This window comes from Phallusia mammillata, chromosome 1, assembly GCF_965637545.1.
Source record: "Phallusia mammillata chromosome 1, kaPhaMamm4.hap1.1, whole genome shotgun sequence".
Lineage (NCBI taxonomy): Eukaryota > Metazoa > Chordata > Ascidiacea > Phlebobranchia > Ascidiidae > Phallusia > Phallusia mammillata.
Window position 1 is genome coordinate 25,374,809 of NC_137252.1, and position 24,514 is coordinate 25,399,322.

At 35.3% G+C, this 24,514-nt stretch overlaps 4 protein-coding genes across 4 annotated transcripts; all 4 read left to right on the forward strand.

Annotated features, from left to right (window-relative positions):
* The first annotated feature begins 685 nt into the window (after positions 1-685).
* On the forward strand, positions 686-6,223 carry LOC145234194 (geranylgeranyl transferase type-2 subunit alpha-like). The gene is made up of 14 exons (XM_080098953.1): positions 686-853; positions 1,003-1,113; positions 1,187-1,311; positions 1,586-1,684; positions 1,772-1,860; positions 1,921-2,118; positions 2,334-2,417; positions 2,500-2,582; positions 2,691-2,777; positions 3,211-3,442; positions 3,506-3,708; positions 5,304-5,417; positions 5,694-5,781; positions 5,845-6,223. Exons 1-14 carry the CDS (start codon positions 851-853, stop codon positions 5,973-5,975), a joined length of 1,647 nt encoding a protein of 548 aa, XP_079955079.1. The 5' UTR covers positions 686-850; the 3' UTR covers positions 5,976-6,223.
* Positions 6,224-7,081: 858 nt separating this feature from the next.
* LOC145234205 (uncharacterized) lies at positions 7,082-11,912 on the forward strand. Its single transcript, XM_080098964.1, has 10 exons — positions 7,082-8,857; positions 8,958-9,017; positions 9,494-9,625; positions 10,162-10,334; positions 10,420-10,510; positions 10,571-10,613; positions 10,768-10,832; positions 10,917-11,012; positions 11,337-11,472; positions 11,747-11,912. The coding sequence occupies exons 1-10, from the start codon at positions 8,806-8,808 to the stop codon at positions 11,901-11,903; spliced, it is 1,005 nt and encodes a 334-aa protein (XP_079955090.1). The 5' UTR covers positions 7,082-8,805; the 3' UTR covers positions 11,904-11,912.
* A 1-nt stretch (position 11,913) lies between these two features.
* Positions 11,914-13,455, forward strand: LOC145234216 (transmembrane protease serine 11A-like). Its single transcript, XM_080098974.1, has 4 exons — positions 11,914-12,070; positions 12,328-12,464; positions 12,866-12,982; positions 13,303-13,455. Exons 1-4 carry the CDS (start codon positions 11,971-11,973, stop codon positions 13,348-13,350), a joined length of 402 nt encoding a protein of 133 aa, XP_079955100.1. The 5' UTR covers positions 11,914-11,970; the 3' UTR covers positions 13,351-13,455.
* Positions 13,456-17,654: 4,199 nt separating this feature from the next.
* Positions 17,655-23,042, forward strand: LOC145234667 (chymotrypsinogen A-like). The gene is made up of 14 exons (XM_080099385.1): positions 17,655-17,745; positions 18,164-18,262; positions 18,529-18,642; positions 19,070-19,239; positions 19,656-19,743; positions 19,906-19,963; positions 20,023-20,087; positions 20,408-20,509; positions 20,839-20,968; positions 21,076-21,226; positions 21,683-21,800; positions 22,095-22,231; positions 22,703-22,819; positions 22,916-23,042. Exons 1-14 carry the CDS (start codon positions 17,694-17,696, stop codon positions 22,961-22,963), a joined length of 1,449 nt encoding a protein of 482 aa, XP_079955511.1. The 5' UTR covers positions 17,655-17,693; the 3' UTR covers positions 22,964-23,042.
* The last annotated feature ends 1,472 nt before the right edge of the window (positions 23,043-24,514 follow it).

Here is a 24,514-nt window from a genome sequence, read left to right on the forward strand (position 1 = left end):
TAATGCCGATAAATTATCGGTCGCTTTTACACCACTGAGCTTGTTTTATCGCTACGGTGGTGCGAGTTTGCAGCCGCGTGATCTTGTTATCGCTGTTTTACATGTGTGTGGTTTGCATTTTGTCGCTTTAAAAGAAATTTGTCCTGCAAGTTATGTCATTATCCTGATGAAGGCGTCTTGTATAGGACGTCGAAACGTCGATTGTTTACAATAAAACTGCTGGATGAGCAATACTTAGTCAGGCAATAGATAATGTTAGAAGTTTATGACCACTACAACGGTTGCCACATTTTATTCGTGTAAAATCGTTCATGGCCTTGGTTTTTCTTCTGTCACTAAGTATGTTAACACTAAAGTATTAGGTGCTTAACCGCTCAATATAGTTGATCTTGGTTTAATTTTTATTCTCTTTCTTGGCAAATGAATTTGTCAGCATCGATTTTCAACCGAACTTCACGTGACGCTCATTGGATTTGGTAAAGTTTAAGGTAATTACCCTAAGTTGCAAATGTGTTCATGTGATCTTGTCGTGTCAAGTTGTAAACGTAACTAAAGAAGAACTCTATATTATGTAGTTGATGTTAGTCAGGTAATCAGGGTGTATAGTATAGACATAGTCAATGTATTGAACATATCTGAACAACAACCAAACAACTACACATTTCCTTGTGCACATGTTGACGTTTTGCTGTATTTTTTTATGCAAGTTTGCCAAAAAAATTGACTGCCTATTGTTTAATTTGTATACTGGTCTGACGCTGGGTTTGCTGCTGGCTCTGAAGTGACGCGCCCTTGACAATTGACGGCTGACAAACTGTGTTAGTTTCTGGTTGGCTGATGCTTATTAAAGATGGTAAATGATTTTAAGCCATATCCTTTAAATGTTGCACATAAGCAACCCTAATTATCAGGTATAATGATAGCCGGATATATATATCCATATCCATAATCTTATCCTTTTATTTAGTGAATAACTTTAGAAATAACTGAGATTGTGTTTAGCATGGAAGATTAAAAGTTAAAACAACTGCAGAGCAACAGGAAGAAAAGAGAAAAGAACGCCAGAAAAAGTTGAAGATATTTCAAAATGCTTCAAACACTGCTTTTGAAAAAGTAATCATGAAACCTGTATTTTTAACTTTTGGCATATTCAGTTGTGGTCTTAACCATTGTTGTGTGTGTTTAGATTGTGTCAAAAACTTATGATGCTGAAGGAATGGAAATAACGAAGCTCCTGCTTGCAGCCAACTCAGACTACTCTTCTATGTGGAACTATCGAAAAAATGCTTTTCTGCATTTAAAAACTCTCAAGTTTGTTATGGTCATTTTGTCTCTTTCTGACACTAAATATCTTAAGTGACATGGAAGTAACTTGCCAACCTGATACTGTTTTTAAGATTAGATTAGAAATAAAATTGGAAATTTCTTTTTTTTTTAATATATAATTATAATGACAACCAATAGGCTGAAAACTAGATATTAAACTAGACTTGGAAGAAGATTTAAACTAAAAAATTAAAACACTCCACTAATTTTGGGTGAATAAAAAACTTCTTTTCTTGCATATTAAACACATGTTTTGCAGAAATGAAGATGAAATGAAAAGTATGTTTGACAATGAGCTACAGTTTATTGAATCTTGTTTGCGTAACAACCCGAAATCTTATGGATGTTGGCATCACAGGTTACTATTTATGTGTTGGCATTGCTGTTTTGATTTGTTATGTTTCGTTTTGTGTTGAATTTTGTGATGACATTTTTACTTTTTCAGGTGTTTTGTGATGTTGCATATGATGAAGCCAAACTGGGAACGAGAACTTCAACTTTGTGATTTATTTTTACAGTTTGATGAAAGAAATTGTAAGTTGTTATTCAAGTGCATTTATTTAACTTAAGTACAAGTCAAAATGTGCTTTTTAGTTCATTGTTGGGACTACAGGCGTTTTGTTACCAACCATTCAAATGTGCCACATGAAAAGGAAATAGAAGTGACCAATAAAATTATTGCCAGTAACTTTTCAAACTACTCTTCATGGCATTATCGAAGCAAGTTATTGCCACAAGTCTATCCAGACCCTACTGATTCTAAAAGAATTGAGGAAAAGAAACTCCTTGAGGGCGAGTTTTACAGTAGTTGTATTTATGTGTAGGCAACCCGGTGAAAAATTTCATCCAATTTTCGTTTTTATCTTAAGTACTACAGCATGACCAATTAATTATGGCTATTTAGTTGAGTCAAATTTTTGTTTCATAATTTATTTCTTATCCTGTGAAAAACCCACACTGTTTTAAAACTAGTTGTGTTTAAAGTTTAATTAAACATTGAATCACAGAGTTGGAGTTGGTGCAAAATGCATTTTTTACTGATCCAAATGACCAAAGTGCATGGTTCTATCACAGATGGTTGTTAGGAAGAGGTACACCAAATTAAATTTTTAGTTCAAATTTTTTTCTTTTAGATTATTATGCAATGCTTTTTAATTTTTTTTTATATTTAAGGTGACAAAGAGCAATATATTGTGTCACTCATAGTAAATAGAAGTCCTCCCAGTGTATTCTGTTGTTTACGGAAACCTGTAAAAGTGAGTATAATCACATCATGATAGGTTTTTGTGTACTTTTGTTGCAAATGTATCTTAATATTTTTGCACCTATTAACCAGTTGGTGTATAAGGAATTTTGTTTGACAGATGTTCAATGGGACATTATCAGTTGATGACACAACACAGACAGTGGACTGGACCTCATCAATGTCTGAGAGATATTCACACTTGTGGGTAAGTAAAGAGGGGATCTGTATTGCAATCAACATTTGGGTCATTTGTGCTGCGAAATTTCACTTTGTTGCCAGTTTTGTGTAGCCTGCCATGCTTACCTTGTAACCCCTGTTCATTAAATAAAAAAATGACTTCTGTACTTAATATTTTACTGTATTTTGGGAAAAAAATAGAGAAGGTATCTAAAGCAATGTCCAGAACAATGTGTGTATACTGCCTGCATAAACAATTGTTTTTTGATAAATTTAAGTAAAAATTGTGAACTCGGGTAATTGTTTGTAAATTGTTCTAAACCTGGGTAGGATACAGACAAAACTTTGTGAAAAATTTTTTTTACATTGCGCTATGCTTGTATTGCAAGGAAGGGTTTTTACTGTTTAGTACTGCACCATATCTGTTGTGCAACATGCTTTAAACTATTTTCTTGTTTCAGTTCTGTAAGTTGGAAGATGGTTTTAAAAAGGGGCAGCAGCACACAGTTTCATGTGAAGTTGAAAGCAGCAAACTGAGTTGCTGCCTGGAAGAAAATTGCCAAAAGGCAACAGTTTGTTTGCCCATAAACAGGGAAATGTTTCAGGACCATACAAGTCAAGCAAAACTTTCCGTTCTTGAAGATGAGTTGAACTCTTGCAATGAACTTAATGATCTTGAACCTGGAAACAAATGTCAGTAATTGTACTAATATTGGGTGGCCATTTTACCTTCTAACTTGTTTCTGATTTATCCAGGGGTTATGCTAACCTTGGTTTTGTTAATGAGAGCGGTTAGTCCCAAGCAACATTCAGAAAAAATCAGTACCATGCTTGATGCACTTACTGAAATTGATTCCCAAAGGAAGAGATATTATTTGGACTTGAGAAGCAAATACGCTATTGAAGATTGTATTGTTGAGACAAATTTAAATGAAAACAGACTTAATATTAGTGGCATGGTAAGGTTGAAACATTTGTTTAACTATGAGGCTTTAAGTTGTATTAAACTTTGCAAAGCATAATTTTAAATTAATTAAAAGAGAAAATCCTGACGGCTTGTATATAGTAAATACATGTAATGCAGATGTTTATACAATTTTTTTTGTCTAGTCAAGCTTCTTTTAAGGTCTATAAAGTGTCTCTTATTCAACATTGCTTAAAAAGGAATGATTGCAACAAAATTTAGATTTTTAAATATGAATGGTTCAGGGGCGGATCTAGAAAAAAATTAAGGGGGGTGTCCAACAATTATTTGGAAAATTCCCTAATGCGGTACTGACGAGTTGGGTATACCCCTTTCCAAAAACGTCACAACCTTGACGTCACTCACGCACCAAACAAGCTGCGGTCGCAAGGCTTTTGTAACTACGGAGTGCCTATAATGCGTAACAGAGACTTGGGGTTGGGGAAAAGCTGTTTTATTATCATGGACGCACCATTTGCTGTTTAATCGTCTCCACGGTTTGAGACCTGAGTACTATTACCCCGATGCACATTTGAAATCGCTCTGTTCTGATGTGTGCTAAAAAAAATCAACGCGTTTATACCACAATACGCCTCACGCCAAAGCTAAATACTTAATTTAACGTCAAACGGAAAGTGGTTGTTTCGTTGCAAATCGTCTACTAGTTCAAAACGATGCGTTAAGTGGCAGACAGTGTGCTTTGTCCAGAATTGCAAGCAGGTCCGAACCAGAAAGTACAAGACCTCAACCTAACTCGCAACTTTCGCAAAGGCGAGCGGAATCTTTTATTGCCAGTTATCTAATAAACAAAAAAAACTATAGATTTTAGCGAAATCATTAAAATTTCCAATTATCGCTCTTGGCTCTGCTATCTAGCTTACTCAACAAAACTGCATAAACGTGACTGCCAGGTAATCAAAATACATTAGTTACTTAAAAAAAACTTTAAAAGGACTGAACGCCTTTTTGAATCGAAGGGTAACCTTATAGGTTGCGCAACGTTGCGAATGCAATAAAACCGGTTACTACGCAAGGCATAAAAAATGCCAAGCATTGGCAAGTTACCAATTACATGTACCTTAACAACATGGTTCGATTTTTATCCATTGAATATTTGTGACAAACAATTACGTGTTTGGTAGGTCATAAACAATTTAGCATGAAACATTTTAGTCGGATTTAACATTGTTTAAATGCGAAAACAGTTTAATACATTACATTTAGTGCAGTCAGCACTTTTGACTTCAGCGTCCTTGGCGGATAATCACTTTTGTATTGTCAGCGCAATAAACTATTCATTTTAACCCTTGTTACGTCACAATAGACTATTAGATGAGCCAATACAATACGATGAAGGCGCACGGCTTTGAGATAAGGACTCCTTGTACTCACGCAGCGGTCAACGGAACGTTTAGCGTATTTAATTTACGCACTTTTTTTCAAAATGGGAGCCCGGCAAATTTCCGAGGGGGTGTCAAAACACCAAACACCCCCGTCTAGATCCGCCCATGGAATGGTTAATTTTACCCCTTTTGCATGATCATGAGCAAGAGATGTTACTTGTTACCTAAATTATCAGTTTTGTTGCAGAAACTGACACAAATATGCCATCTTGAACTTGTACCAACACTGACTCACCTCAACATATCTCACAATTGTCTTCAAAATCTTACTGTCCCCTTTGCAAATCTTTTTTGCCTGGAGGTTTGTTGAAATATTTATTTTGTTTTGCCTGTTGTTTTTAGCACACAAAGCACAATTCTTTTTACCACTTTTTTAAACATACTTGAGATAATAGTTACCAACCTTTTTTGTTAATTTATATGTAGTCAAAAATAAACTTTTAGTCAAAAGTCAAACAGCATTAGGTAGGAATGCTTGTGAAATAGTGAAAACGAAAATTGTCCTTAAAACCTAAGTCACAAAATTGGGTAATGTTGTACACAATACAACAGACTTTACTGCATCATTCTGTAACAGGTTTTGGAAGCAAATGACAACAAGATTACCAACATATCTGGTTTAAAGGATGTACCAAATCTGAAATCTATTAACCTTGATTCAAATGGCAAGTAGCAGCATTATATAGTTTAAAATGTAATAGGTTTATAATTTCAAGTTTATGTTATAGATATTTCAGATGTCAAACAGTTTGAATATCTGAAAACGTGTCGTTGTCTAGAAAAACTGTCAATCAGAAGCAATCCGGTTTGTGAATCAGAAAAGCAATTTCCCACAACATTTTTGCTGCACTTTCAATAGAGTGCTGAAAACAGATTTTTTTTCTATAAAATACAAATATTTATAAAACTTGTTTGGTTATTATTTAGTGCTTGATACAAGTATTAGAAGTGACCATATTGTTGAATCGTACTTGCAATCACAAAAAGGTGCTTTTCTCCTGCAAATAAAACTCTTTAAAGTCATTGAAATGATAAACTTTTGCATATCTGCTACTTACAAAAAGTGTCAATCATTCGTATTGCGTTGATTAATAAATTAAGACTTTATTTGGCGTGTTTTTTTTTGGCGCTAAATATGTTTCCTTCTTGTAAGCTAATAATTTGTTTCTGTTTTGTAACCTATTAGGACAAAACTGCGCTTTTTGTCTCTGTGATAGTAATGCTTTTTTGTTCCAAGTGAGACTATTTTTGCTGGTAACATCCACATGCGATACAACCAGCGGTGGGATTTAAGTTTTTTGTCGGCCAGTTCTATCACAAAAGTCATATTTTTAGCCGGTTCTGTTGCAAAAAGTCCATTGACCAGTAATGCCAACCAGTTCGTTGATCTCATAAAATTTCGTGAGATGGTTCTATACAACCAATGCGAACCGGCTGAATCCCGCCACTGGATATAACGCATGTTTGGTGTCACTTGAAGATATTTGTTGAAACTAGTGATGCACCGAGGTTTCGGTTGGCCGAAACATTTCGGCCGAATACGCTGTTTTCCTTTGTTTCGGTTTCGGCCCGAACTTTTTTGTAAATTCGGCCGAAACCGAACTTTTTGATTGCATGGAATTAACGCCTAAACTTTCATTTTCGACAATATGGAACGTCATAAATTACCTAATTGTTGTATGCATAAAATACGAGCCAGTACGTTATCTGCAAAGTTTGACAAGTTTAGTAAAGCTTCCGTATTGTGAAAGTGATTTTGGCATGTCATAATTGAGTTCACTCGCATCAACAACACAAGGTTCAGTTGAAAACATCCTTTGAAACGGGAATTTTAGGTTCGGCCTGTTTGGGATGTCGATTAGTCAAAGCCTCACCTGCTTACCACATTACAATTAAATCATTCGTACCTCAAGTTTTGTCCAAATTATGCGAAGATGTGGATTGACCGAAGTTTGCTGTAGGCAACTTGGCAGACTAGGCTACTATGTTTTTTCGAAAATAGTAAATAATTGTTTTGTGTGTATTAGATCAGGAAATGTTACCACAAAATGAAGCTCTGTTGTGCCTTTTCTGCATAACGACCAAAAATGTTTCCAAGAGTCACAGGTTAGAAACCGCTTTGTTAAAAGAAACTTGTCAGTATAAACCGTAACGTCGGAGGCCACTGCACAGTAAATGACAAATCCTAGAACGATATTGTTCTTCATTAACCTGTTAATGTTCTGAAATAGGCCATATTACGTAGGCCTACAAGCTGACAAAACTCCTAAAATATGATTTTTCTGCAACAGCAGAATCAAGCCCAGAGCACACGTTTTCTTGTAAAACTCCGCATAAGGCAGTGGTTCTAAACCTTTTCGGTGTGGTTTCCCACTGAAGTAAAACACCAAGTTCGAATTTCCCCCTCTGTTATTCTTATAATGATGTTTTGTGCCCAACATTAACAAAAAATATTCTTTAATCGAAATAATTTTGTGAAGCGATTTGGTCGGGACCGGTACACTGCAATCTTATTTAGTTTGAATAGTGATTTAGTGAGAAAGTAAAATCGTGTGGAATTTTGAAAAATCTTGTGTGCTTGCATTAGTCATTTATTGCATCACAATCAACAGATCAAATGCATTTATTCGCGAACACAAACAAAGTCATTGATACTTTTAGTAATGTCTGTGACGTAACAAACGATTTTTGGATTTTATGCGCCATGTAATACTAGGTGAAGTTAATTACATGTTTTTTGGGGAAAATATTGTATTACATAAACTTTCAACGGTTAATTTCAAACCACGGGCCCGAGTTTGGTGACTTCTGACTCACATAATTTCCCTCTGAAAACATTAAATTCCCACTAGTGGGAAATTTCCCACCGGTTAAGAACCACTGGCATAAGGGATATATAGTGTAACAATAAACTTATAATTGTTCCTGTTTATTATTTTATTCTCGTCGGTTTTGGACCATTTTAGCTTACAGTCGTAAATAAATGTGCCTGACAATTGATGAGTTACCAAAAAATGTACTTTCATATTGATTTTTAAGTAATTATTTTTATATTCCAAAACGATTGGGGTAAAAAACACATGCTGAGTTAAAGTGATAGGATTGTACAACATTGTACGATTGAAAAATAACCGCCTGTTTGGCGTACATTTCCGTTTTATGACGTTTTTAGGCCACCAATAAACTGCATAGTTAACATGATCATAACGTAACCCCAAACACCGAGACATAAACAAGTTTTGGGCATCAAACAATTTTGGTATGTAGGACTGTATAATGACAACAATTAACTACCTATCGCAATATTATTGGTGTAAACTTAAAAAGTTGTTTGAAGGGAACTATGAAACAAGTTTTGAACTTGTACTTGATGGCCATACATTTTAAAATTTAATTTGATTACGATATTTTATTTTCCTGAAACAAGGTAGCCTAGCCCAAATCTTATGGTGGACATGCTTTTAATGAAAATCCAACCACTTGGGCATCGTTGATGCAACGAAGGTTGTACACAATGCGAAATAACCTGGATTGAGATCCTGTCATTCACAGGTTTTCAGAAAACGAAGGTTTCCTGGTTAAGAATGACGGGTGCCACAGATGGTTGACATTTTTAGTACAAATTTGGTATTGGCCTGGTTAACAGTGTTTTGTTAGCTTGCGTTTCCAAAAGAAACAAATAGCCAGAAATGCAGATTTTGTTTTGCTTTCTGGTAACAGTTTACGGACTATGCCTTGCAGGTTGGTAAAGTATAAGTTTGAAACAGTTTTTTTTTAGTTCTTTCGTGAGCTATAGCCTTTAAAATCAACTGTAAATTTCTGACAAAAACATTTTTTACAGAAGGTAACAGCCTCCAAGAAGAAATATACTCCAACCAATTTTTGGAATACCAGCAAGAAGGTAAGATAGCATATGTGTTATTAAAATCAAAAACCGCCAACCGTTCGGCCTAATTGGCGACCAATTTTGATTGCATTCTGTAATTTGGGTCAATAGTTAAATCACTAAATAACTGTAAAACATCGAATATGAAAATCTACACCATGCAATTGCCGTTGTGATCTAATAATATATACGCACCACGTTGTGAAGAGCGAAGTACTAGCACGCACTAATTTACGCATTTTTTCTGTTTAAAATACGTAGGCCTACGTCTTAACTACGTAGGCTCTGTCTGTCTAAACTACGTAGGCATTCTGTCTAAAGTTCGTAGACCTAAATCGAAAGCTAATTATATGTACCAACTTCGCTCGCGACCATATAGCTTCTAGCTCAAATTCGAACATTGTTTATGTTTCTCACAGACCTATTGTTGCAAAAACTGTGGGAATAGTCTACACAAGAAACTTTGGTTTAATCATTTTGCTGTATTGCAGTCGGTGATGACATTGATTACCAGTTCGGTAGTGGACAGCAGGCGCGAATCGTGATTGGAAGATTGTGGAATAATTTGAGAAATTCAAATGGATTTCATACCGTCCCGTATAGGATTGATCGTAGTGTCTATGGTAAATATTTCAATATTTCACCGCAAAACGACCGCATAGTGTATTTCTTGACATTTTCAAAAAAACTTTATTTGTTGGGTTAGTCCGGATTTTTGTGGAGTAACTTTTAAGGCTTCCTAAAACAATCATTTGGTTCCTTTTACGACAGCCATAGTTGCGAAAAACTTGTCTGATTTATCAACATTTTAATGACCTCTTGGTGGCAGTAGTGAGTTAAAGGTTAACATTGAAGGCGTATTGGCAAGCTTCAGCATATGTTTCGGTGGAAAATGTTTGCAGTGTATTGGTTTGAAACAATATAATAAACAAATACCTTGTTTAATGACGAAGGTAAAAGCCCACATAGACGTAAAAAGCGACACCCTCTTATATCAACAAAGATGGCACGATCATTTGTCAACGTTTAAATAATAAAGCATGTCGCTTTTAACGTCTATTAAGTTGTTTTATTTATACTTGTCAACTTATGAACACATGTGTATTGTGTTCCAAATTAGAAAACCTTCCAAAAACTTTATTCTTTTAACCGTTTTTAGGCCAACCAGAAGCAAGAAACGTGTTGAGTCGGTCTATTTTGTTATATGGTGAAAAAACATGCATACGTTTTGTGAAGTACAGTCCAATTTTGCATCGGGACTATATTACTTTTATATTTCGACCATATCAGAGATGTTTCTATCAAGTTGGTCGCCAAGGAGGAAACCAGCCGGTCAGAAAATCTTTTCACAAACTGCTGTTTATTAATTATTATTCTTATCACACTTAACGAAACAGCCTTTTTCCTAATCATATAGGTGTATTTTAATTTGAAATGCTCGAGGTATTTGCCGTTGTTTATCCTTCGCACTCTTGGTGTTGGCAAAGCTTACAAAGACTTTACACAAGGTACGAAATAAGTTAAAATGTAGCCAAAGCATAAAATGACAATTTACATTGACAATACAGAGTACACCGAAGAAGACATTTTGTCCCTGAATTTCAAATCCAAGTACGTTATACTTTTTTTTTTTTATATAACTCACACCTAATGTTTAAGCGTAAATTACATTTTTCGAGTTTGTTTTAAAAAAAAATAGATTGTACCAAAATCGGGACGTAGACTATACATTGTGTGGACTTTTTTAAAAATGTTTTATGTTTAGATCCCCATACAATCTTACACCAATGGCGGTTGCTGCATTGTTAAAGGCTTACAAATGCTTTGGAGGTGGGTTCGAGTTATAAGAATTACGGTTGAAACAGGTATTGTCTTACGTTAGCAAAAAAATAAATAACACACGTTCCCTGCCAGCTTCCACGACCGCCATTCCAGGAACAACTATTGCACCTCTTGTTTGTGGCAAACCTGTAGTCAAGCCTCAAATAATGATGCCGAAGATAATTGGAGGTATATTTTAACTTACTTCTTTACTCCTTTTTGTCAACTTTTTTCTTTGCCTTCTTGGTAAAAAGCAAGAGAAGAGAGTCTGTGATTTAATATCCATTGCTTCGTTTTCAATGTGTTAAGCATGAATTGGGATGGTTTACGCATAAAATGTTACATTTAATAAAGCAGATGATTATTTTAGGAACTGAATTTATTTTCATTCCTTCTGTACATTATATTTCAAAATCATTGCTATTCCTATTTATACCAAATATTACCAGGAAAACCACATGACCCGCGTCACTCAAAATACTAAACCTTGTAATATGTATGTGCAACATTTAGGTAAGGAAGCTATACCAGGTAGTCATCCATGGCAGGTGTCAATCCGTTTAAAGAAATATGATCGTCATATTTGTGGAGGAATTCTCATTGGTCCTTTGTGGATATTGTCCGCAACCCACTGCTTTATAGACTTTGGGTTAGTAACTCATATATCGAAAAGAACTGTTTAAACAAACAAGTTTATAAAACTCGTGTAATATCTGCTCGTGCGTCCTAAATGGGATCGTTTAGATTGTTCGATTTAGTGTAAAGTGTAAAAATGTAACTGACCTCCATGTGTTAAAGCCTGCATAGTTCTGGATCAACTAACTGTCGTACATATCTTTACAAGTTACTAAAAGCAGCTCGACTAATTTTTTTTACATCTAACATTACTTTCAGTTTAAAATAAAGTGTTTTTGTGATTTTAGCATGGATGCTGCCATATACAATGGCTATGTTGGAAAACATCACTTAAAAAGGAAAGATGTAGACGAACTTCAAGTAAAGTTTACAAAACTGATTGCCCATGAAAACTTTCAAAACCCCTTTCGAAATGATATCACCTTGTTAAAGGCAAGGGAGTGAACTACGAAGGTGTTTAAATTCCTAACTTTTGTTGTAAATATTCGTAAAGCTTTGGAAACCTGTAGAAATGAGTGACAAAATCAAAATAGTTTGTCTACCAACTTCAACTCTGGATGTTCCCGACCCAAACACTATGTTGATTGTATCCGGTTGGGGTGAAACTTTTGGTATGTTATTCGGCATAGTAAAGTTACCACCTAAAATAATCAACTAATATTTTGACCAATGTTGTGAGCAACTTGATTGGATTCGTTTAAGATTAGTCGAGTACATCATTGATTCTAAAGTTATATGCTTAGCGATGTAGCTAAAATCGCGTATGTAATTCTAGATCACTGCTACTATGTGCTAAAAGTGGACCATTTCAATTTACTTCCTAAATGTAATTAGCATGCTTTTTTGGTGTTAACGTTTCTAATTTTAGATACCGGAGATAACAGCGTGCTTCGACAAGTCAGAGTGCCGTTAATGCGATCCGTCTTGTGCAAACGTTTGTACCCGAAGGTTCGCAAGGGACAAATCTGTGCTGGATATGAGAAGGGTGGACAAGATTCATGTTGGGTATGTAAATCACAAATCAGGGCACCTTCCATAAACTAAATAATGCTCTTCTGCCAAATGTATTGTTTTAACCAACGTCCTATTCATTTCAACGGTAATATATAACAATCCAAAATTAATACCGCATTGCACAAAACGCAAACAACGATACAATTGGCACACAAAATAAGAAACCCAAGGACTTCTAATCAAATGTCTTTAAGCAACCGCCGTTAGCAATTAAGTATTAAGCAACACGTCTCGTTTAATGGGAACCTTAGTCATAATTTTGATCAACACTTGTTTCTTATCAAGTCGCTAGCGAGCTCTTTTCACGGGATTCGAACCCATGGCCCTCTGACGCTTGAATCTAAATGAGACTTTTTACATCCGAATTTGAGTCAATTGCAAATCTCTTCCAGGGAGATAGCGGTGGGCCTCTGGTGGTAGAAAAGGAACCTGGCATCTTCAGTCTTGTTGGAATTGTATCGTGGGGAAAGGGTTGTGGTGCAGCTGGCAAACCGGGTGTTTATACCGATGTAAGACTGTGTTCATTGTTTTTAGTAATTTCTTTTTTACAAGTAACTTAGTATGTGGCAACACATAACAGGGACTTTTCGCTAAAACATTTCCTGAAAAACAAAATCCCAGATAAATTGAAGAAAATAAAGAAACATTTTTGCAGTCACTGTTGATATTAATAATGCAACAATACGATTTTTAAATGTTGTCGTTGGCTCGACATGCAATTTAACTTAAAGGTTACTTATTAGATATCTCTTAAATGTTGTTGACGTTGTGCAAAAAAATGTTTCCTGTTTTTGCTAGAAAAGCGTATTTACCTTGTTGCAATGTGTAGGTTGCTTTCTACATCAACTGGATTACTGCTACAACAACCGATGAGTGAGACCGAAGAAAAACACCCTCTGAATTTGTGTTTACTCTTTTACGTGTTGACCACCGACTATCGTTTTTTATTTTTCAATATATATTTGAGATGCAAGAGCCTTTGTTAACGGATTTTTTATGTTTGGAATTATTTTAATTTAAACTCAGAACAGCTATATATAAACTTAGTTGATAAAGTTTTACTATCCACTTTTAAGCTTCAAAGGTTAAGATTGAGTTTATTGTGGTAATACTACACACCAGTGGTTCCCAACCGGGGTTCCGCGGAACCCTAGGGTTCCGTACAACCCTTTCAGGGGTTCCGTGAACTTTAACGGTTGCACGGGGTTCGCAGCGGTTTGGTGTAGCAATTCAAACACGAATGATTCATAATATCATTGTTTCAAACTGCTAAACCATCTAGTCTCGCCCAAACCATGTAATTAACTTTTGTTACACCATTGATTAATTGTGACGTAATAAACACAACCTTGATACACTCTAGCTAAATTGCAAGATAAATGTAGAAACGACCGTTCCAAATAACATGGCAATACGTTTTAGTGAATCGTTGAATTGAAGTCAACCTTTATGATGTGCTTGATCTTTTTTCTTTGATGTAGACTACTTGTATTAGATTCATTATCAGTGGCGGCTCGTGCCTAAAATTTGTGGGGGTGCTGCCCCCACAAATTTTAGCCTCTACTGAACATATATAAGTTGGCAATATATTGAAAAGCTACATTTCTAGTTTTCTAGCCACTTGTTTTGTGCAAGTAATACAAATCTTAATTAGCAACTCCATTGTGACGTAATTTTTGTTACGCAATAATGTACACGAGTGTAAACAGCAGACGGCATCATTTGCGTATTTTGTTTACTTGCACAGCGACGGGCCAAACACAATAACGTTCAGTAATAATGTGAAAAACAAAAACACACGTGGCACAGCTTCGAAACGAAGCGGTTGTAAATACGGTAAAACACAACAGAAATATAGAAAAAAAATCGATATAAATGAGTCGAAAAAGGTCGAAGTATTTCAGTTCGACAACAAAAATTGACATGTTTCATTTAAGTAAATTTAGTCACAGTCAGCGTTTTCAACATATTCTATGACACTTCACAGATTATTGTCACACAAAAAAACTAGCCATACAGCTTTTTATTGGTATCATAACTAACAAATTTAATAACCACATTACATTGGTTTCAGAACTTGTTCATTTAAACATCTTTCTTGAATTTTTGTGTGCAGACTATTGATTGTATTTTAGTTTCTTAGCTGCTATAATTGCTGCTTGCTGTCAAATAGCTTAACATTCATTTTTTAAGTGCAAAACGCCTTCAAGCTTTAAAATTTACAACACTCTCACTTAAATTTAAACCATATTATTAAATCTTGTGGTTCCTTTTTCCAACCAAAATGAATCATGAAGTTATAGTTTGGGCATGATAATTGATAGCTTCTTCCTTAATCCCAAATGATAACTAAGAAACTGTTTTTCGATTTACTACTATAGCACTGCAAGTGCAAGTCTTTGGGAAATATTGGTGTTCCTCAGAAAAATTGGCATCTTTTTCAGTGTTAAAAAGAACTGTTTTGCCTTTGAAAGAATCATGGAAACAGCAAAAAGGATTTTTCATCCTAGTAATTTAACTTGTCAAAACATCATCTCTAGATTAATTATTTTCAAAGTAATCATGAACATCAGATCTACAGAAACATTTTCATTTGAGTAACTAGCTTTTCTTTGTCAACAATAGGATGTGCTTGGTGTCACTATTATCTTGTCTGTAGAATGTTCATTCTTAAGAAACACTTCCTGTGAAGCAATTTAGCAGCTACTGTTCAGACAAACAGTACATGTCCATTATATCAATACACATGACTGCAATTGGTTGCAAATACTGTCAACATGGTGTGTTAAGAAAGCCACACTTTAAATTGTCTTCACTCTTTTTTTTTGTCTTCATTTCAAAATTCCTGTTGCTAGCAGTTGTTTGTTCTGCATTTGATATTGCCTGAATTTCAGTGAGGCATTTAACTTCACAGTCACAAATTTAATTTTTCTTTGGTAGCATTAGGAACTAAAACTGAGTATTTCTTGTTGTTGCTTATTCCTGCATGACATTGGAGTAGCAGACGTTTTGTCCCATACTTTCATAAATCTTTTTAATTCAGTTATTTATTATAAAGGTTAATTGTGACTTTTAAAGGTGTTAGATGACCTTTTTTTCTTTTTCAAGGTGTTAGATACACTTATTTAATTCAATGATAACTGTAAAAACTGAAACCCACTTGCAGTCATCTTAAAAAGTCACGACTAACAGTCAAACAATAAATTTAATGATAGCAAAATAATTATTTAACTACACTCACTGTCGAACTTAAAAACACAGCACACGGGTTTGGCTTTGGAGCTCACTGACGCGAAGCAGACAACACAACCAGCGCTACGTCACGGGAGGGGCTGCGCGAGCCACAGCCCCCTCTCGCCTATTTCGCCCGGCATGTAGCTTTTCCAAGTGCGCATGCGCACAACTGAAAACGTCATGAAACGTCACGAAACTGGAGCTGCAGCTCCGCCATAGATAACTTATTATTATTATTATTATTTTTTTTAAATTTCTTTTAAATAATACAAAATTTTTATTTATTTTATTTTAATAAAAGGCCGAATAATGTTATTCTTAGTATACACTGATCAAACATAAAAACTATATGTAAAGATTGTTTTGTATAACAACTTGGAATAGGAATGTCAAGTAAAAATACTGGGGGTGCTGCAGCTCCGCAGCCCCCTCGCACGAGCCGCCCCTGTTCATTATAATTATTTTATGAGGGGTTCCGCAAAGTTTGACAAAATACATTAAGGGTTCCGTGCCACTAAAAAGGTTGAAGAGCACTGCTATACACCCTCCCGATTGCCCGAGTGCCTTTCATTATAGCATACGTTACAACATACAGTCGTCGCAACAGGTAGATTGATCCCAAAAGAGTAGAAAGTCAACGACTTTTAGTACAATTATGTTTTTGCTACAACATTGGTAGAATGCAAACATGTCAATTTATTTGTGACATTTGTTCACAAAAAACTCTATGGAGCACGGATAGATGAGAGAAAAATGTAAAAATAGAAATGACTGGAAGTACAATAAAAAAAGGTTCGATATTGACGTCAGTTCAACAAAATGTCACTCGAAGACACAATATTAATAACATTTGTTTTTGTTTATTTGACTATAAACGACAACTCGTCACATGCTTGCCACAGCAATAATGGACATTTCCTCGGGTTTATAGAGACAGGTGTCGAGTAGAAATGTGAAAAGATAAATATCTTGATGAGGAAGATGAGATCATTCTCGCTACATCCTGGAAAATTGAAATGTCTAATCATAGCTTGTCGTGCAAATATTACGGAAGACGGGTTCAGCTTTCAGTCAAGAAGGGCATCACATTTCATCTGCTGAGGATAAATTTGTTTGCTGATGGGTTGTAGACTGAGGTAACCGAATAACACTAATAAATAAAACCGCATGTAATTACGAACTATGCTTACACAAGTTGGTTCAAAACAAACAGTTATGAGACCAAACTTGTACATTTCAAAATTAGGGTGCATGAGCATTTTGTCCTCCCCCTGACTTTGCCAATAGCGTATTGGTTTCTTACAGTTTTAAATGATTTCTAGTACACATCGATTCGCCTTGGACAATGTCGCTAACTTTAACGTAGAACTGCCTTCACCTTGGTTGTAGCTGCTCTACCAGTCTTTTTCATTTTTTTTTTATCTTAACCCCAAGTCGATATTGTCCCGTTTTTTAAGTGCAGATAATGGGGTTGATAAATTGCAACAATATTTAAAATTTAAAAAATCTCTTTTGTTAAATTATATATACCAAATTTATTTATTTCAGGATGTATGACCAAGTATGTGTTTTTTGTTCAAAAATAATTTATATGCCCGCATTTAGTGGTTTATTTTTGAACCAAACATCACTGAACCGACTTTGTAAGTTCAAGTGTAATTGTTTGTGATGATTTTGGTTTGACCGAACGGCGCGACTTGCAACAAGCAATATCAAATTACCCAGACGAATATCCTAATACCTCCTTTCCTGTAGGTGACAATCAATCTTTTTCTGGGATATTTCCCAGGCATTCAAAGTTAAAATCAATCAAAGTTGAGTTTCTTGCCGCTTCTCCCGGTCTTAGCCTCTTGCAGTGCAACCTGAAGTCTGAACAGTATGTTAAAAACAATTGAGAAAAAAGGGGGTTGCTAGATAAAAGGAAAAGTTTAGCGTTTATTAGTTGATAGTAAACTGAAGGAAGGTTAAAGCGAAAGACAGATCAGAATGAACTTTTTCTTAGTTTGTACTCTAGTTGGGATTTTGCTTTCCACAGCAGGTATGTGTTTTAATATAGTTTAATGCCGTATGTTTTAACGTTAAATTTGGCTGTGCTGTATTTCGACATGTACGGATAAAAATCGACTAGGCTATGGTGGGTATATGCACGACTGGAAATTGCCATTATATCTAAAATTAGCATTGTTATGTTTTTACATAAAATTAAATGTGTAATATAAATTAATATAAGGACATATGTCGAGTATTTACAATGCCGTATCCAAGCCAAAACTTACCGTAGTTGATACCAACTGTAATAATACTTTTCCCGCCATTTTGTATTATTTTGTTCAAATGCCCAAACTGTGCGAATTAAAAATTTGACAATTAGCCTATCAGCTCGTTGTGTGTACATTTGATAAACCAACACTTTTGGCTTAATCACAAACTCATCGATGTTTTCATTTTTTGTGCAGAAAGTTTCGAAACCTCATCTGATGATGATATGTACAAAGAAGAGCTAAGGAGCTTACTCGAACAATTGGACGACAACTTAAATTCCGCACTTCAACTTGGTAAACTGAAGCTTTCAGTGCACTTAAATCAGTCCGTGTTTTTTTGTTTTGCAATGTATTGTAAAAAATATCGATTTCGCCGACTTAATGGCATCCTCAATTCTAAGCAAGAAAAAAAGCTTGGTAATGCCAAAAATGTTCAACTTGGTTATAACTTTAAACCAGTATTAGTACTCTTTGCGGGCGCGCACGTCATATTAAGAACTACGGCTTTTAGACTAAAAACATTTATGTTTTTTTATTTAAATCTAACATTTCAATTACAGGTGTTAAAGAGAATGTTAACGAACGAATTCGACCGGTAGTTTCTACACTGTGGAACAACTACATCGATGTAGAAGGAAACTATTTGGTACCATATGTTCTTTCGGCTCGCATTCGTGAGTAGTTTGAAATGAAAAATTTTAAAACACTACAGAATACACAAACGTTTCACGAATATAAAACCTAGCTTAAAAAAGCTAAAGATCTAATCTAAAGGTTTTCGAAAAATGCATTAGCAACCAAATAGGCGTTTGGTTATGTTAAACTTATAACATCCTTTATATAAGCTCTAATCCAATCCAATAATATAACATCCTTTATATAAGCTCTAATCCAATCCAATAATATAACATCCTTTATATAAGCTCAAATCCAGGCCTCTAAAAGTTGATTGTGCGAATAACGTGTTAGCAACCAAAAAGGCGTTTGGTTTGTTAAGTTTTGTTAACTAAAAAAAATCGCTCATTGCCAAGTTATCATATACCTATAGTGACGAAATATTGATAGTTGATTTTAAGAGCTGTATGTACAATTTACACACAGAAAAAGTCCAGTCAGTGATCACAAACCTGATCAGTGTTTTCGAGGAATTCACCAGCGGGACTTGCGTTCGTTTCGTTCCTCGCGATCCAACGGTACACAATGATTATGTCACGTTTGACGTAGGCACACGATGCTGGTCAGAAAAGGGAAGAGTCGGTGGAAATCAAAAGGTTTATGCTGCCTTATTTCATTTGCATTATCTAAAATCTTTCCAAACTAAGCCTTAGACCCACTTCGGGTAAAGAAAATTAGCAATTTATCATAAACCGGTGCTTTTTAACATGGGTCCGAAGACCTCCAGTAGGTGGGATTGCCTTGGAAGGTTTGAAAACGAAAAAGTTATTTACTTTTCGAAAACTTGAGAACTTAGGTTTAAATTGTTGTAATATGAAACTGCGGATCGGATGTTTCATGTCGGGCTTAGCAGCAACAAATTACGCGAGGAAACCGGCTGGACTGTTTGTAATAAGCAGTGTCTGCAGCCTGCAGCATTTACAGTACCATACTCATGTATTACTCAAATTATTCATATTGTAGGAAAAAAGAACGATTTTGTGTGTGTAAAATTAACGAAAATTTTCTACAGATTACTGTGGGAAGGCGATGTTTGGCTCCTCGATATTTGGCTGTTCTGCTCATTTACGCAATAGGACTCGGAAGACCGAACTTTGTTGGTGAGTTCGTACAAAGTTTTATAGAGTAAAAGTTAATATCGAGAAGAAATCAGTTACGTTTGAACTGTAGTGATTGTATGTTTTAATAAACGTTGACATATTTCTGTTAGATTTAAACGCATTTCCAGCTTTGTAACGAAACTGAATTTATCCGTTTTACAGATACGGCTTTTACCGATCCAAACCAAGAGCTACTTGAAAACTTTGACTACACGCCAATGTAGGTCAACGTGGTATAGAAAAAACAAGCAAAAAATTAAATATTTTTGTGTTTTTTAGGAACAAAGCAGGTTTAACGACAATAGACATCCAGTCAGTTGTGGCTGCCTACAAATGTTTTCAACGTAAGTTCAAATGTTCATAAAACAAGATTTTAAATTGAATTGGTATTTAGGGTTGGATTTGGGTTGTACGGTAACCCCTGGCTTAAACTTTAAACGGGATCCTAACCGTACAATTTTGTACGTTTAAAACGGTTATATAGGGCAAAAACAGTAAATCAATTAAATTCTTCATGGTGGGTGCCTTCCTATGGCCCTTCTCTTAATATCCTAATGCTTACAATAATGTATTCATTTTGCCCATTTTAAACAACACGTGTTTACAATCTATTCTGGTTTGTATTGTTTCAATTTCTTACGAAATGGTTTTCTGCAACTTGCAGCTACCACACCCGCTCCACCACCAACCACTGTCGCACCTATTGTATCGTGTGGAATTCCAGTGATCAAACCGAACAGTGTTTTAATGCCGAAAATAGTTGGAGGTAAGAACATGCAAATATCTATAACTTGGTTCTCCGAGGTTTCGGTTGGCCAAAACATTTCAGCCATTGCACCATTTGTTTATGTTTTCATTTCCTAAAGTTTCACAATCGTTTAGTTAAAAACTCAAATTTTAACCAAACGTTTAGTTTAAAAGATCAAAAAGAGGAAATTTTAGGTTCGGCCCGAAGTTTGTCAGGCCGGTTTGGTGCATCACTAGTTTCAACTGCACAAACAAAACATCTGAATTAAACACACGGTTGCACAAGGCATTTTCTAATTCTGTCACCACCAACACAGGCAAATGTACATTATTCAATCTGTTTCTAAGGAACGGAAGCTCTTCCTGGGAGTTACCCGTGGCAGGTTTCAATTCGACATCGTCAAAGTGACAAGGCATTTTGTGGCGCCTCTCTCATCTCGAATCAGTGGGTGCTTTCAGCTGCGCATTGCTTCACGTAGTAAGTCATCGGTCCTTCGTAAAGGAATAACATTTTGATTAAATAAAGTATTTGAAATCAGATTTTTATTTCAATAGCGTATAAACGGTCTGCGTTATTTTAAATAGCACTAACAACCCGATGTTCTACGCTGCATATGTTGGAAAACACCACAAGTATCAAGCAGATGCTGGCGAACAACGCGTTTTTTTCTCTGGTGTGTTCAAACACGCGTTGTACAACACAAGAACAAAAGAGCACGATATTGCATTAGCGAAGGTTAGACTAAAACTATTTGACATTCCGATTTACTCCCAATGGCAAAAAATACAGAAGAAGACTTCAGGCCTACAGGATTACTACTTGGCTTTGATCAGAGCTGTTCAATTGAGGCGTTAGGGGTTTCAAGCTTTCCCAATACTTAGCCACATAACAACCGACGTATTGTAAAGTAAAGGCCCACAACTGCGCATAAAAATGTGCTTTAAGTGGTGGTAAAAATTTCTTGTTTTTTTGTTTTTGCTCGGTTTTCAAAATGTATTATTTAAATAGAGTTTTTTTTGGTTAAAATACGCTGCACAAAAAGAGCACTGGCATAAGTCGATTTTTTATTTATTCCAACATTTAATATTGTCCGGTTTAAGACAAGTGGTTGTATTTGATTTTATATTTGGTTGTATTGAGATAGTTATTTTACGTAAGTTATATAGTCATAACATAACTATTTATGTTAAGTTATCCAGTCCTGTGCAAATGTCTGACAAGATTACAACAATTTGTTTGCCAAACAACATGCAAGACCTTCCAGCGGCTGGAACTGTACTGACTGTCACAGGATGGGGAAACACAAAAAGTAAATTTTAGTTTTAAACTTCACCTAATGCTCAGGTTAAAAACCGAAAACAACTGTAGGCTGATATGGTTTCAAAACCTCGGGATTTTTTTTATCCTTGCATGCATTAGAAAAAAGCTATCGGGAAATACAAGGATGGTTTACATATTTAAATGTATGATGACTTTGTATTAACAGTTATCAAACAAAAGATTAAACAATAATCAACGTTAGATTTCGATAAAAAATAGGTATTAAAATGACGGGAATTGTGTCCACATTTTTAAAAGCACAATTTCTTATTGCAATTTACAGACACCGGTGACAACGGGGTTCTGCGGCAGGTAAAAGTTCCATTGATGGATCAAGGTCTCTGCAAAACACTTTTGCCTCCTGTTAAGGCTGGAATGCTTTGCGCCGGGTATCGTAGTGGAGGAAAAGACGCTTGTACGGTACGCCACCTTGCATTCTATCATACAGCTTTTAATGAAATGTAGTACGAGTTGTGAGTTTACCAATCGCAATCTTATTTTAAGTGTGGGTGCAAGGACGTTTAGACAAATTTTAGTTTAAAATTTGCAGTATTCCCCCATACTTAGTAGATGATATACATTTACATCCTCACCCAAAAGCCGTTTTAACTCACCGCGGATTTGAAGCAAAGGGACTACAAAAACTGTAGAGCAATGGGATTTACAACACTAAGTGGAGTATATATAAAAAAGATACAAGTTTAATTTCAAAAGACACATTTTATGCTTGTAATAACTGAAAAAAATGTGTTCGGGATGCAATTATTTTTGTAAGTCTTTCTGAATTAGCTTTTGGCGAAAATTTTCAAATTTGGTAAACAAGTGGCCAAGTTTAAATTGAGTGTAATTTCTATTAGTCGATGGTTAATTAGCAACAAAATATTTTTGCAGGGGGACAGCGGGGGCCCTCTGGTGACGAAAAAATCTTCCGGTCAATACAGTCTTGTGGGAGTGGTTTCGTGGGGAATTGGGTGTGGTGAAAAAGATAAGCCAGGAGTTTACACAAATGTAAGTAATTTATATTTTTTAAGAGCTGTTTTTAAACTAGATGTGTTATGTGTCCGTTACCCAATTTACTATACAGTTTATATTGTGCGTGTTTAGGTTGCACACTACTTGAGTTGGATGTCTGGAATCATGTCTTCCAACTAGTTTGCGGCTGGAATTGAGATGCATTTGTTTTTATGCATTGTGTATATTTCATTGCATTACAAAAAGCTCGAAACAACTGTTTACTTGTTTAATTGGCAGTTTTCCAAAACATTTCAGGTGTTTGGATTAAACGTTAATTATTCATATAGGCCTACGCTACAAATGTGGCAATAAAGCATACGACCTTTAAACAAATTGCATTTCGACTAAAAACTGAACATACGGTTTGGATAACATATTATTACAGGAAATTAGTCTTTAAAAGTACGATTTTTGTTTCTTTTGACTAAGCGTTGGTGCGGCAAAAACCTGATTTAGCCAAATTAAATATCCGTTCGATTTGAAACCGAAACCAAATTCGCAGATCGAGTAGAAATGTTCACAAAACTTCTGTCCATCACTGACACAAAATATAAAGGTTTTCCAGTAACCATACCGGAAAGTAGAGGTTTTAAATGCGATGCAGGTCAGATAACATGAACAGCCTAAAAGTAGTTGTGTACAACCTATGGAGGTTAATAAATTGCCTGCATGGAGTTTACCACTCTCTAGGTGGGAAAAATTAGTAAACAGTTTACTAGTTGCTATGGACCCTAACAACAAACCAGTTCTCATGTACTGATCCGTCAATTAAGTTCGGTATGAAGCCTTTAATAGGCTGTCAAAATATGATTTCCTTAAGATATATTATGATGATGATCCCAAGTGTACATGTAGTTCATCATAAACATATATTAGTTGAGGAGGGTACAGCAGTGACAACACACGGCCGTAGGGTTATTTGAGACCTCTCTTTGTTTAAAACAGGCACGCCTAAGGTGTAAAAATCTTGTTTTTTTATACTAAACAGACTGATGGCTGCTTGGTTGAATAATACAAGCAAGTACCTGAGGATGGTACACGGGTCTATAACGTTTAGGAAATTTTGGGCCACGTCCTAATTCAAGTTGTGGACCGCTGTGTTGCTGTTGTTTTTAACAGAAATGTACAATTAAAAACAAGGTACCTCACATAATAGTCCATTTTTTTTGATTTATGAAAGTGATTTTGTGTATTAAATAACTTTTGCGGTCAAATTCTAGACTTTAAGGTGATGAACTAAAAATAATTTTTTTTATCAAAAAGGAAAAAGATCCGCAAAATATGTTGCTCATAGTTATATAGATTATAGAAGAGGTAATTAGCGGGCCAATAACTTGCGACCTTGGAAAGTGTTCTGAAATTGCTTTCGTATTTTATCAGATACATTTATACACCTATTTGACTTGTTTACCCTGTTTACCACGTTGCAGTGTTGAAGGAACAAATTTAATTAATACTTTTTCGTGCCTAAATTTACTTTGACCAGAAGTTATATTTACGTCCGAATAGGAATCGCTTATAGGCTACCTCATTTAGGAAAAATTTTCATGAAATATTATTATGTTTATTTTGAACGCATATACAATAAATAACCAGTAAATAGCAACGTAAGCCGAAAACGCGAAGTTGTGCAACTAAACATCAAAATCGAGAAAAGGTCGTCAATAGAAATCATTAGGTTCGTCATCG